Here is a 15,108-nt window from a genome sequence, read left to right as displayed (position 1 = left end):
GGGACACCAGCGACTGGCTCAGGGCCAGGGGTATTTCTGCTGTTGCTTATAAATATACCGTGATTTTCCCCCCTTCTTCTTCTCGACCTTTATTTGTCCAGGAAAAGCTGACCACACGTTTTTTCTTGATTATTATTATTATTATTATTATTATATTATTATTATTATTATTATTATTATTATTATTACTACTACTACTACTACTACTACTATTAATAATAATGATAATAATTAATGCTACTACTACCACCAGTAATAATAATCATCATCATAACAACAACAATGAAAATGACAACCTTGTTTCACATTTATAAAATTATGCACATTGACTATTGACAGCTGGGAGCAGTGTCTGTCTTCAACTGTCTCTCCTGGGGGGTTTGGTGCCTTGCTCAGCGGCAAGTTTTCACAGCTGACCCCGAGTTTTGAACTGTCGACTTTATCACAAGTCTGCTTCTCTAACCTTCATGCAAACACTGTCAAGTGGTTGTTTCAATGAGAAAATGCATTTTTGATGTCAACCTTTTCGCCCTGCACACTTTAGAACTAGTTTCTTGACAGAAATGTTGGTTAAATTGTGCACGACTCATAAAAAAACACATCAAATCAGCCTCTGAATAGTGGTGTGCAAGGAGATCACATGTATATCAGCCAAAGAGTGGGGAAACTTACTATATAAACATTATGAACTTACAAATTAAAATAACCATATCTTTATTTTTGTGCAGAGTGTCCAAACCTTTTCTGAGAATGACCCTCCAGAACAGGTCTTTGATACCTGCCAGAGACTGTTCTCAGGTGGCAACCAAAAGGAACATGCTGAGATGGGACCTTTCCCCAAATGAGATCAAGACCATGACAAGCAGCCTGATTAGTAGAATAAAGAAGGTCTATGATGACATCGGATCTCTAAATATAGAGAAGGTCTCTGTTGAAAACACCCTGAAGGCTTTGGCCAGTGCCAAGTTGGAATATGTCTGTAAGTTACACTTTTTAATGTATCAGGTTATTGGTCCCTATATTCATTTCTGTTACACAAATCACAATGATATTTATGGTGTACTGTGTGTTTATTCTACCCCCAGCATCGCGTCACGTTCTTGATTTCCCCCAGTATGTGTCTCCTTCTAAAGAGGTTCGGTCAGCGAGCACAGAGGCTGACAAGACACTATCTGAGTTTGATGTGGAGATCAGTATGAGGGGAGACGTCTTCAAGAGAATTATGGCACTGCAGGTACATCTAACATCCTATATCCACCTGTGGGCGCGTGGGGGAGGCATTACTGACACAAAGGTGTCTAGTTCATGATGAGTGAGGTGTTAAAGTGATAATCTCAAAGATTTCAGTTTCGTTCTCTTTGGCGACACCTATGGTGATGAGCGGTAATTGTAGGTGACATCCAAACTGTTGCATAGTGACAGTCAGTTTGTTCTGCCATGATAGTAACCACCTGCAATGCTAGCACAGACTGAAAAAAGTAACTTGTTGTTATCCTACTTCACACAAGAGTTGTCGGGAACCTACAGGGTTGAAGAGCGAGTCTATTGAGTTAGCTCCGTCTCTGGGGTGTCACCCACTGACATAAAAAATATGGATAGAGCTATCCCATTGATTTTGAGCTCCCGTTTTGAGTTGAAGTGGTGGCCGTCGCCATCTTGATTTTTCGTTGGCAGAGTGGGAGGGAATGGGTTGAGTCCTTTCCGCAGTTCACGTGAGATGGGGGTTTCCCAGAGCCGCAGCTCCGCCTGCTATTGGTTCGTGATCGGCAAGCTGCGCGATCACTAGACAGGCGACCTGTCAATCACCCCCTTTTCTATCATCTATTTTACTCCAAATAGGCGAGTTATATAAAAATTCACCCCCATAAAGTTGTTGTGAAAAGGTGAAATTAGCTATATAGACCAAAACCGTATTAAGGCCCAGGCTGTAAAGATGTTTAATCACTACAATCGGCCATAGGCTCAATCACCATTTTGTTAACTGTCTGCAATAGATAGTGACTTAACAGACATTTATTTACATGAAAATCTTTGAGATGATCACTTTGTGTTTGAGATCTTTACTCTTATCTTAATAAACTAGTATTTAAATGGTATAACAATGATTTATTACAGAAACAAAAATCAAACTGGATCCAGGTTCAGTTACCCTGCCCTCTGAGCTCAGCATCTGACCCCGGGCTGAGGTCATTCACAGCTTTTATAGATGTAGACAGGAAGTCATGTAGAGAACAGTACAACAGTTACAGCGCCCTCTGCACTCAGGAGGAGGTATAACAACTACCATTATATATTATACACAATAATTCCTATTGCTATATATATATATATATATATATATATAGAGAGAGATATATATATATATATATATCTATATATATATATATATCCACAACTTTAACATTAACAGACATGGCTTTGAAGCTGATTAAGTTTAATGTGTGAGGACTTGTTGCATTGCTCAAGGCCCTGCATGCCAGTGATAGAGGTTATTTTTAACGTTGTGTGTCAGCCAAAGGGCAGCTAGTTGGAAAGTGGATTAAAGTGTTTTACATTACAGGCACAGGTCAAGATGTCTCATGTTCTCATTTGACACCGTTGGTTCACATTTAGCTTGTGTGAGAGATTTGATCTGATCTAGCCACGGTAGTGGCTAATGTCAAATGTCATTCCAGGTAGGAATGTTGATTAGTATGATAAATATAGATCAATGGATATACAATATTATATATTGATTGAAGGGATCAAGTTTCTGTCCTGAATCTTTCACCATCGCTGTCAACCTCGGTGGACTGAGCACAGCTTGAGTAGTCTCTTTGAAAGAATAAATGAATAGAAATAATGTATATATTTATTATATTTACATAATGTGAATATTTGATTATTATACAGGGTTAGTAAGTTAGCATAGTAGTTATGGGATTTGCTACTGTAGATCAGATTACATCTCTCTTGTATATGACAAACTGAAATAAGGTGAAAAGAAGATGTTGCAGAGATAGGCTCAGTCCAAGCCTGGAGCAGCCTGATGCTCAACACAAACTTGTGACAGTTGGAGCTTTTCCAAAGGCTGTCTCGGGTGTAGAGCTGGCCGGACGACTGGCATGAATAAACATGGCAACACATGAATCATGGCAATAAGACTCTTCCAGCTTTGAACAGGTGTATTTGAATCATGCCAGTAAGACTCTACCAGCTTTGAACAGGTGTATTTGAATCATGGCAATAAGACTCTACCAGCTTTGAACAGGTGTATTTGAATCATGCCAGTAAGCCTCTACCAGCTTTGAACAGGTGTATTTGAATCATGCCAGTAAGACTCTACCAGCTTTGAACAGGTGTATTTGAATCATGGCAATAAAACTCTACCAGCTTTGAACAGGTGTATTTGAATCATGCCAGTAAGACTCTACCAGCTTTGAACAGGTGTATTTAAATCATGCCAAGAATACTCTACCAGCTTTGAACAGGTGTATTTAAATCATGCCAAGAATACTCTACCAGCTTTGAGCAGGTGTATTTGTTTTGTTTGCTTATTGACAGAAAAAGCATGAAGACAACCTGGCACCCGAAGAGAAGAGATTCCTAGAGCGACTTGTTACACTAGGCAAGCGTAATGGACTTCACCTGTCACAAGAGATACAAGAGGTGACGCAAAATTACAGTTGTCTTTTCAGTACTTGAATGACCATATCCCCCCAAAAAAACACTGCAAGAGTGAAAAGTTAACATTGTGCACAGTCGAGTTTCTTGTCTTAGTAACGCTTTGCTGCTTTTGTCTCCCAAGGAAATAAAGAGAATGTCCAAACTCATAAGTGAACTTTCCATTGAGTTTAACCAGAATCTGAATGAGGAGAATACTTTTCTTCTTTTTTCTGAGCGTGAATTGGGTAAGCTTGTCCTTTTTAATATAATATATATATATATATATATATATATATATATATATATATATATATATATATATATATATATATATATATATATATATATAATTAAATCCCATGAATGTCGTGCCCTGACTCTGTCACTTGTGGCGTGACGTTTGCTTCTTCTGCAAAGGTGGGCTAGCAGAAATCTACCTCAACGGGCTGGAGAAGACTGCAGATGGGCGCTATAAGGTCACACTTGAATATCCCCACTACTACCCATTGATGAAGAGGTGTCACATTCCCGAAACCAGGAGGAAGATGGAAACGGCATTTCACAGCAGGTGCAAAGAGGTAATTGGAGTCTTGATTGGAACATGATATATCCTAACGACACTTTCCTGGCCATGCCAAGTCCTGCATATTGCAGTTGATCCATATATCTTGCGAGGTGCTGAAATAAATAGTGCAATTATTGTCTTTTATGTCAAGTAATTTAATAGATTTATGGATGGTTTAACTGGAAGTCTGTTGCTAGGGAACAGTTTGGACCCTAGCTTATTTCCTGTCGGCAAACACTGCAATGAATGACTTGGGGTCCATTTCGACTATTTATGTTGTCAAGTGGAAACCATAAACACATTGTCAGATCTCCATATCTACGTGTATCTAACTTCTTATTTCACATGTCTTTCAGGTAAACACAGCCATCCTTGAACAGTTGATAGAGCTGAGGGCAAAGGTTGCAAGTTTACTGGGTTTCAGTAGCCATGCAAACTATGTGCTGGAGATTAACATGGCCAAGAATGCAAGCAATGTGTCTGACTTTCTAGGTATGACCCCTTTGACAACTACCCCACACCACACATGCACAAACGGGCACTCTGACTCTCTGTTATTCCAAATAAAAACATGCACATAATAAGAACTGAAAAATATTTTTTACTTGGTCAAAAGATTTTTACTTGGTCAAAGCCAAGCAAATCATTCAGAATCAGGAGAGATCATAGAACATTTCACTTGGATCAAAACTTTTAATAAGTGGGGAGTCACTTTTTGTTTTTCTTTTTGTTTTTGGTCTGAGTGAAATGTTCTATGTCTCTTGTCTTCCCTGATTCTGAATATAGCTGAATCGCTTGGTTTAACAAAGTAAAACTCTTTTTATAAGGATTTTTTAAAACGTCTATGGGAAAGTTAATGGGGAATGAAATTCCCTAGTTACCATGCTGAATCCAGAAGAGGGCATGACTTGGGCGCTCTGTTCACACAATGCTGGATTTTTATTTTATTTTTTCTTATCATGTGGCATCCCAGGGGAACTAGATGCAGATTCACAACACAAGCAGTTGCTACTCATCACAACCTCACCAAGTTTCCCCTGGTTTGCCACAATCTTCAAACCCAACTGCTGCACATGATGATTCTGTGACGTTCCAGTCTTGTCCCGTGGAGCATTATCTCCTATTCCAAGTCTGCAGGAGACCAGCTTCCCTGGCATATTCAAAAATGTTCTTACAAACATCAGATCAGAATCAGATATCATTTATTCACCATTTATGTTATGTAACATATAGGAACTTGCTTTGGCATTAAAGTGCATTAATCTTTTCACATAAAAGGGACAAGTGCAAAACAAGACAGATACAGTGGAACAAACAGGACAAGGAAAGTGCAATTGCTGGTGATCAGACATGTTATTTTATTTCCCCCTTGGCCCATATTTCACAGATAAATTCTATGACACATTGAAGCCAGTTGGGGAGAAGGAGAGGAAATATATTCTGGCGCTAAAGAAAAGGGAGTGCTTGATGAAAGGCTACCACTATGACGGACAGATCAACGCCTGGGACATGCCCTACTACATGAACCAGGTGGAGCAGGTCAAGTTTGCTGTGAACAAGGACAAATTAATCGAGTATTTCCCACTGGACGTGGTGACAGAAGGACTGCTCAGTATCTACCAGGACCTGCTGGCTCTCACCTTCACAAAGGTGCAGCATGCCCATGTGTGGCATGAGGATGTGGGCCTTTATTCTGTCCTGGACACTGCGACGGGGGAGGAGATTGGACAGTTCTACCTGGACCTGCATCCAAGGTAGTGTATGTACGTCAGTTCTGACAAATGATTAAATGCATCATGTAAAATTCCCTCTCGTCACTTTCTGCTCGGGAGCTCTGGTATCTGTGCCAAATATCATGCGATCCGGGCGATGGTCGCCCTCTCCCGCGAACGGCGTTGCTGGTAAACCTGGCTTTTCTCTTTGGCGGCATGTTCATGAACGGTGAATGCCTGCAAAATGACAATGCGTGTGTGTGCCCACACATTGTGTGCCACCTGATGGCTGCTGTGGGTAGTGCTATCACTAATTGTTTTTTTGGCAATTTAATTGGCCATAATGATCTCATTCAAAACTTTGGCCCTGTCACCGTCTGCTCGGGACCTCTGCCGGTACCTGTGCCAAATATGCTGTCAGGCCGAAGGTGGACAAGAAAATGGGAACAGAGATAGATACATACTGTACGTAGGTTTGCTCATTCATGTGTAAGACGTATATATTTCTTGCCAGTACTGTGCAGCTTTAGTGTTCTCACATGGCAAACTACACAGCAAAGCTTCCTACCATACCCTTTGATGTACTTTTTAGGCTTCAACATTGCCATAATTTGATCTGATCATTTGGGGAAATATTTCAAGACATTGAGATGTTGCTATCAATGACTAGATTTCTAGATCTGTGTAATGGTATTAGCATTTTTAATGGCCTCTGCAAGTGATATTATGGGTGTTGTTCATATAATGTCCATGTCTGGCCGTGACCCTTGCCGTCTTATCTTCCCCCAGAGAAGGGAAGTATGGACACGCAGCCTGCTTTGGGCTCCAGCCTGGTTGCCTAGGGCCCGATGGAAAGCGCAGGCTTTCAGTGGCGGCCATGGTGGCTAACTTCACCAAGCCCAGGAAAGGCTGGCCCTCTCTCCTGCAGCACCACGAGGTGGAGACGTACTTTCACGAGTTCGGTCACGTCATGCATGAGCTGTGCTCTAAGGTAGGCCACCGTGAGCATGCAACCACCATCCAACATGTTTATCGTCTGTTGTTGTATGTTCATGAGAATCGGAGAGCGTTGCGTTTCCCCCTGTGTGCATCAGACCACGTTCTCAGAGTTCAGTGGGACCCTGGTGGAAACGGACTTTGTGGAGGTGCCCTCTCAGATGCTGGAGAACTGGGTTTGGGAGAAGGAGCCTCTCAGGAGAATGTCTGCTCACTACAAGGATGGCAGCCCAATCCCAGACACACTACTTGACAAACTCATTGCCTCCAGAGTAGCCAGCACTGGTAAGATACAGACATTTGCTCCAGGGGTGGGGGGGTATATATATATATATATATATATATATATATATATATATATATATATATATATATATAAAATTATTTTTACATTGAATATGAATGAAATGCCTCTGCAGATATGTTAAGCGACTCTGTGTCCTCTTCAGGTCTGATGAACTTGCGTCAGGTGGTCCTCAGTAAAGTGGACCAGTCGCTGCACACCAGCTCGCATGCCGATACAGCCGAGGTGTTTGCAGAGCACTGCCAAGACATCCTGGGTGTCCCCGCTACTCCAGGTCAGCTGCAACAATAGGCAAATGTGTGTTACAACAACCAATATGTACAGGACTGAGAAACATCTGTGCCCAGATGTTTCTCAGTGTTGTACAATAGCTGTGTCATACAGTGGAATGTTTTTTTCCTCTTCCTGCATCTTTTTGTGTGTGCCATAGTTCTCGTAAAAGTAAAGTGAGTAAAGATGTCTTCTCTGCAGGTACAAATATGACAGCCAGTTTCAGCCACTTGGCTGGGGGATATGATGGTCAGTACTATGGCTATCTATGGAGTGAAGTCTACTCCATGGACATTTTCTTCAGCCGTTTTAAGAAGGAAGGCATTATGGATCCAAAGGTGCGACGGCATTACCTTCATGTACACAAACGTCATCGTCATGTAAAGTAGCATATCTGTAACCTGACGCTGCCAGATGGGGGGGGGGGGGGGGGGCGGTAGCGTCAGGTTAGCATATCTGTGCTACATGTCCTTATCAGTATATGTGCCTTATTTCTTATTTGCAGGTTGGAAGAGAGTACAGGAGGGTGATCCTGGAGGCTGGCGGCTCTGTGGATGGGATGGACATGCTGAAAACCTTTCTTGGCCGTGAACCCTGCCAGGATCCATTCTTTCAATGCAAGGGACTGATTAAGTCAGAAGAAATATAAATATTTTAATTTGATATAGCCCTTTATACTTTTCTTTTGTTTCTTTTTTTAAGCAATGTATGCCTAGCTTGCCAGTGGTCTAGATGCAGGTATAGAAGATTTTGCTTCATATGAGTGTTAATGTCATGTAGAAATGAGTGAATGAATGAAATGGTATCGTATGGTGAATTTTAAAATGGTAAAACTGTCTTTGAAGATACTTAAATATATGACACATTGTCACCTGTTCACTTTGGTTTGGTCAAATAAATGTATAACTGATCTGTTCTTAATTTGTTTTGTCTTGACTTTGTTGCATGATTGCAGTTTTTTTTAATTGTGGCGTTTCAGTCACATGCTCTTTGTATCTAGGTTTATGTGCCAGTGTAATCAATTGTCATAATTAGTTACAAACTGCTTTGGTCAAGTAATAAATGAAATGTGAAACTGTGCCAGTCGATGTGCTAGGAGGTATGGATGTTTAGACTAGCAAACCTATTATGATCAGACATGGTGCTATCAGTCTGCTGTGAGGACTGGGTTCATTGAGTGATCCCTTGAGCAAGAAGTTGAACTGTATCGTATGCTATATGGAAACCAGTTAATTCAAGTCCCAAAGAGGTTTACAGTGTCTGACATGGGTATAGAGTTTTGAAAGAGAAAGTTCATTGTACATACACACTGGGTAGGCTTCTGTCAAGTTATCCTATCTTTCTTGGGACTTGAATTTGTTGAGTTATGCATTCCCCTGAAACAATTGAGGCAGAAAATGCATCAGTTTTACTTTAACATACATCCTAAGCATTGAAACTATGATATTAAGATGTCCCCAATTATCATAGGCACCTGTGGTGACATGCTATGCAATACATTATAACAGCTACACAACGCTTTGTTTGAAACCATTATTAAGACTACATGCTGTTTCATAGGCTAGCAGTCTTAAACTTCACTCGGGCAAGACCCCTCACAAATAGCTCCGCTCTGTAATGCAGCTAGCATTTCCTGGAAGATTCACCATCAGATGTTGCTGAAATTCAAAACCCAAATACTCAACGAGTGATCACACGCCTGCAGAAGTATACTGACCTTGCAGTAGACCTATGTCAAGATGCATTGACAGCTGTTATGACGTTGAAGATCTCTAACATTAAGAGTAGGATATTAATAATAAAAGTATCCAATACCATGTTTTCAATGTATGTGGCTGAGTTGTGTGTGTGTGTGTGTGTGTGTGTGTGTGTGTGTGTGTTGTTTTTTGAACTGCTTAGTAAAGGAAAAAGGTATATCCACCAGGGGGCGCCATAGGACAGAAAATGTCATGGAGCTGGTGGGTCGTAAAAACATTAATTTGTGGAAAGGGGTTGGAGATTTTTTCTCTGTCCTTGAATAGAAAATCGCTGTCTGTGTGATTTTTGCATGTCAGGACTTGGACTCAAGTGGCGAAAATAGTGTTTAATGTGGTTAAAAACGTTTAGTTGGAGGTGTAAAGTAAGAGCCGCCCCGATTCGGGGGCGTTCAAAGTCATCCACCTCTCCTCATATTTAGCCCAATCCAGATGTATGTCAGTAAATGATGCGGAGACCTAGCTGTAACATTAAACAACAACAATAAAAATATAGACAATAGATTGTGGGGAGATGCAGCGCCGGGTGCCAGAAAGTGAAAAGCATCCACAGTTTCTCGGTGCGGCTCGCTGAGAGGCGACTTCTGGTGGACAGCCTCCTCCTACATGTAGGCTCGCGCACATCATCGCAGAGAACAAACCCTTTCGTCGTGATATTACACGCTCGATTAGCTGCACACTAGACTCTGTCAAAGGTGCATTTTTGTAGACGATCAAGCGAAAAGGAAATTATGACTGAAAACATCTGGGTGCGGCACACTTCAGAGGAAAAGGTTTTTCTCTGGCGGAGGTCGTGCACATTTTTGCCTTTTGTATTTCCTTACTGAGTGTTGTGGACATTTTGGATTCCTTTTAATGCTCAGTCTCACAAAGTCTTTCCGATTTAGGGAAATATTTTTATGTTTGTCGCCTCCTTCGGTTGATTTGTTGGAAGGGAAATACTTTTCAGCGTGAGCAGCACAGCTGGGAACGGTAAACAACTTTTGAAGACGGGTGGATGGTGAGGAGAATGTGCGTGCTACCGCTGGGTCGAGGTGCTCTTTAAGTGGGCAACATTAGCTAGCTGCTAACCCTTAGCAAACCTATTGAACTACCGTCAAGCAAATCGGCAAAGCTAGCTAATGCCCACTTCTCCGAATATTGGATTTTAATACACAGGGCATCACCCGGACATCATCAGCGTTAAATGAGACTGACTCGACGATTTTGGTAAGTGGTTTATTTGGGCTGTGCTTGTGTCTGTCTGTGGGGCCACGGAGTACGTTAGCCTAGGCTAACGCTTCTGTTAGCTTCGGGCTAGCGCAATAGTGTTGGGATTCCAGTCTATGCGGTGCTGCCCGAAATGAGTCTCTTTCATTGTTATGCTATCTGTTTTGAACAGTTAAAAAGACTACGTTATACTAACCTTACCGCATCCACACAGTTTGCCGTGTTGGGCTATGACCGTGTTCCATTTGAACAATTGTAGTTATGCAGTAACGCTAGTTTTGGTAGGCTTCACATTAACAACATTAACAACACAGAAGTGTATAACCCCGAGTTGCTTCATCTGAAATGTTGCTTCAGTGTCTTGGTTGGTGGTGATCGTACAGTGGCCCTGCGCTAACATAGTAGGAACAAACAGAAATAGCAGTGTCGCGTAATCCAGTACATTTTTAATACAAGTTGACCATCATCAGGTTACATTACTGCCATCCCCAGCAACATTAGCCAGTGTCTGCAGCTGCATTGCAACAGCAGCGACGGTGGGTAACATCTTTTGTTGCGGAGCACCTTCTGCACGTCGACAGACGAGGGATTAGTGTGTGTGTGCTCCACATCTCGGCGTTTTCATTTTCTCACACTTTCACTAATCAGATTACTATCCATGTTAATCCAATTCAATCCTGATAAGATTCGAGATAGACGTGGTGGAGCTAATCTCTAGGTTTGATTGCAGGAATTTTAGCTTTGCGCGATAGCCAGCTTCATCATATCCATCGATGTGTTGGTGTTTGTCTCACTAACGTATTGCCAAGAGAACCGACGGATGGGAAATTTAGGAAACCAAGAAGCAACTGACATTCAGATGAAAATGACAGGGTACATACGGTTATTTTTTTTATTATTTTTTTTAATAACAGACGAAATAATAAAGGTTTTGTATCACTGATGTGGAGTGGACCTTACCCAGCTTCCGTGGGCAACGTTAGTTATTATCAGGCTATAGAACCAACACGATGAGACCGATTTGTTGGGAGATTTGACAGTCCACATAGGTACTGTCGATTGTCAGACTCAGACTAGGCGTTCATCAAAACACAAACCAGGCCGAATTGTCACGATATATAGAAAACACACACTATGTAGACAAATCATACAAACACTCCAGACATCATTGAGTATTTGAAGGTCTCCTGCTGCGGTTGAAATGCTGAGTAGGCTTCCCCTGTCCTCAGATTCTGAACCTTCAGTTTAATGACTGTTGTGGTAGAATAAAGATGCTGTATGGGATATCTGATGCTTCTAGTGAGGCTAATTGTAGTAAGATGATAGTAAGACCCGAGCAGGGCAGCCAGGTGCCACCTGGTCATTGTAGTAGGCCTACACCCTGGACGCCAGCTGTTTGTAGTGCACTGACTCTTTTCCTGCAGGCCTTTGTAATAAGACTACTGATATGCACACAGCCTACCTTTTGTGTCTTTCCAGGCTTTGGGATGATTCCCTCAAACTGTATGAATGAGTGTAATGTGGCACCTTCCTTGTGGCCTCTGTTTCACTTTGCCATTTTTATGATTGTCCCTGAAAAGGGAATATTTAGGCTAGACTGACCCTCATCATATACACACCAGACGAGAGCCATGCTCAGAGAGCCTAGTGCTATGCTATACGTTTCCATGGAGGTGCTGAAAGCTTGTGTTCCTGAATGTCCACTTTTACCTTGCTCTTTGTGTGATCATTCATAACAGGTCTTGTCAAGAATAGAAGATCTGTTCCAGTCAATGAAAATCCATCTAATATTATAACTGATCTGTTGCTCTTTCACAGCAGTGGCTAGGGGCAGGCTAGTGTTGTTGCACATACACCTGCCCAGCTGTTTGTTGTTGTGCCACAAAACAAAGACAGCAGCAGCAGGCTTGATGAGTTCATGACACTAAACAACATCCCCTAATCTGCTTCTCTTTATTAATATCTCCAGGACTTTCATTATCACCAAGTTGTTTTGTTCCACAGTCCGCCTCCTTTCATCTTTAGTTACTTTTATTAATTAGCCCGTAGATGCTAATTAGACATGGAATGGTTCACAAATGTCACAGTGGTTTGGTAGGTTATCAAATGTATGTTTTATATAGTTTGATGTGTGTTTGACACAGTTAAGGGGGGGGGAAATGTAGACAAATTTAGTTGATGGCGTAAGTAAGTAATACTTTATACTTGTGAAGATAAGTACTTAAAGTAAGTAAAGTGAAGATAGTACTTAGAATAAAGGCATTGTCTTTCCTATTGCTCATGCAAAATCTGACAATCATTAATAATTGGGCAACTGGAGATAGAGCCTTCCTTTATGGGCACGTTATTGCTGCCACCATGTCTTTGATAAGGAATATAAGCATAACCTTCCTGATAAGAAGGGCAAACTACTTTAGGTGAAATACTCTAGGAGGGGCATGGAGTTTACCAGACCCATTCTCAAGTTCCATAGGTTTGCATTGATCTGGAAAACGCTGCTTTTAGATGCTGTATGTAGTTGAATGCTCTTATATTGGCTTCCGTGGTGGTGGTGGTGGTGGGGGGGGGGGGGGCGTGTCACACAAATTGAGTTTTGTCACTTTACACGGTGATGCTAAGGGGAGCATTGCCGTTATCACAGAATTCCACTCTGGAACCTGGTTTCACTTTTTTTGCATTTTCAGTCCCCGATAATGCCGTTAGAGACAATACTCTGAATAAGACACTGCCATGTAAACAGCATTTTCTGATGACCTTGAGGCTTAACCTGAATAAGGTCATAGTCAGGCTAAGCCATAGTCGAAAAATAAGCTATGTGGAGTAGGGATGTTCATTTTGAAAATTTTCCAAAATCGATAATCGGTGAAAATTAACGATCAATTATCGATCATCGATTTTATTAATACTTAGAAATTTTTCAATTTTTTCAATTTTTTCAATTTTTTTTTTTTTTTTACAAAATGAATGCCTATGGCAGAAAATACGAAAGACAACGTGTTCTCCTCAATGAACTCTTTATTTCAATGTGTCTCCTCTCCAACACTGCTGTCCCCGGCGCATGCCGGTGTGAATTTCCCATGTTTAAAACAGTTTTGTTGGCACAAAGGCCGTGCCCAGCCAGAAAACTAGAGACTATATGAAGCTCCACCTCACGTTAGTCGGCTGTGCAATGGAGTGGGGCGAGGAGGAACGAATTCCACCCAAACCTAGTCCACAATTTTTTTTTTTTTTTTTTTTTTTTTTTTAATAATTAAAAAATCGATCCAAATGCCACAGGATCGATTCCAATCCTTAACGATCGATTATCGATTTTCGATAATTGATGAACATCCCTAATGTGGAGTATTCCGATCTTAGTCACATCACTGAAGTGCATCGTAAACAGACATACATTAGGGATGGGCGCGAGTACTCGGGTACTCGAGCACTCGTTCATAACGTCAGTACTCGAGTAACGTTTCTGCTGTTCGGGTACTCGCCCCACTCCCCACCCATTTAAAAATGGTCTAGAAGATCTATGCACGCATCGTCATGTGGATCTGGCAGCATGAACTGCACGGCCGGGCGTCAAGTCAGCCAGAATGTACAAGTACGTCATCCGCTTTGTTGCTTTCAAAATAAAACGCTTATTGTAACCTTATTTATTTTGAGTAATGCGTTACAGCCACAGTTTCACGCCATATAACATCACAACGAGTATTTTGATACAAGGATGCTGCTTCATTCGTTGAAATACCTTTTCTCCTCCAACGTGCATCAATAAGCTATTTACTTTTGTTTAAGTAACATTATTTTGAAAGTTTTAACCGGAAGTTTTCTAGCTCTTCCCGAAAATGGTGGCTGGAGATATTCTCCCGAATGAGAAGCACGCTTCTTCATAGCGCACGCCCGATAAAACTCATTCAAAACGTTGCACTAGTTTACTGACTACACTGTCGTTTCCCATAACGTTAGTCACAAGAAATGTGGAGAAAGAATCACTTTTTGGGAGACAATCGCATCATGGTGATCACTATTCAGCAACAATGGACATGTATTGGAAATGCCTTCGCTTGTTTCACAACTTCTGCTCCAAAGCGCTAATCCAACCATCGGAGATACTGTCTAAAGGTAGGCTTTAGATGTTAGCTTATGTCACCTAATATCACAGTCAGTCCCTCTCCTGACAAAAAATGCTCCAGGTAGCGCTTTTTCCATGCAAAAGTGCAAACGTTATGTGTGAACAGCCCCATACACAGCTGATTATCCTTGCTCAGTCATTACCATAGTCACACAGCCTGCACCCCCCGCGCGAGTACTCGAGCACTCGTTCATAATAAAAGGAGAGTACTCGAGTATTTAAATTGCTTAAAATGCCCATCCCTAACATACATACACCTTAATTGCACTATGAGACGTCCTATCAGAATTTTTGCAGCATTTTGTGACGCGCATGGCAGTCAAACTGCTTGATGAGCCATGCTCGAGCTTCCAGCGACTTGTTACAGCAGCCTGCCTTTCTCGCTCGCAAGTGCTCTCTCTTCTGTCAAGTCTGGGCAGCAGCAGGGAGAAAGTTCACCCCCTCTTCTGCTGGCCACGGGCTACCTTCTGCTGGCCATGGGCTACCTTCTGCTGGCCATGGGCTACCTTCTGCTGGCCATGGGCTGCCTTCTG

General features: G+C 41.7%; 2 protein-coding genes across 2 annotated transcripts in view; both read left to right on the top strand.

The window, feature by feature from the left end:
* Window positions 1-684: 684 nt before the first annotated feature.
* Window positions 685-8,141, top strand: nln (neurolysin (metallopeptidase M3 family); the record flags this gene model as incomplete). Its single annotated transcript, XM_083641098.1, has 12 exons — window positions 685-979; window positions 1,086-1,234; window positions 3,544-3,648; window positions 3,788-3,890; window positions 4,063-4,223; window positions 4,567-4,702; window positions 5,598-5,964; window positions 6,712-6,913; window positions 7,017-7,203; window positions 7,368-7,496; window positions 7,694-7,830; window positions 7,998-8,141. The coding sequence occupies 12 exons, from the start codon at window positions 685-687 to the stop codon at window positions 8,139-8,141; spliced, it is 2,115 nt and encodes a 704-aa protein (XP_083497224.1).
* A 1,762-nt stretch (window positions 8,142-9,903) lies between these two features.
* The window catches only part of erbin (erbb2 interacting protein), a gene marked incomplete at its 3' end in the record, with an annotated part of 100,629 nt that continues 95,424 nt past the window's right edge, over window positions 9,904-15,108 (top strand). The window contains 1 exon segment of the mRNA XM_083642132.1: window positions 9,904-10,455.

Source organism: Poromitra crassiceps, assembly GCF_964638095.1.
Source record: "Poromitra crassiceps genome assembly, chromosome: 8".
Classification (NCBI taxonomy): Eukaryota; Metazoa; Chordata; class Actinopteri; order Beryciformes; family Melamphaidae; genus Poromitra; species Poromitra crassiceps.
The sequence above is the reverse complement of the archived record's forward strand: the minus strand, read 5'-3'. Positions and strand labels throughout refer to the sequence as shown.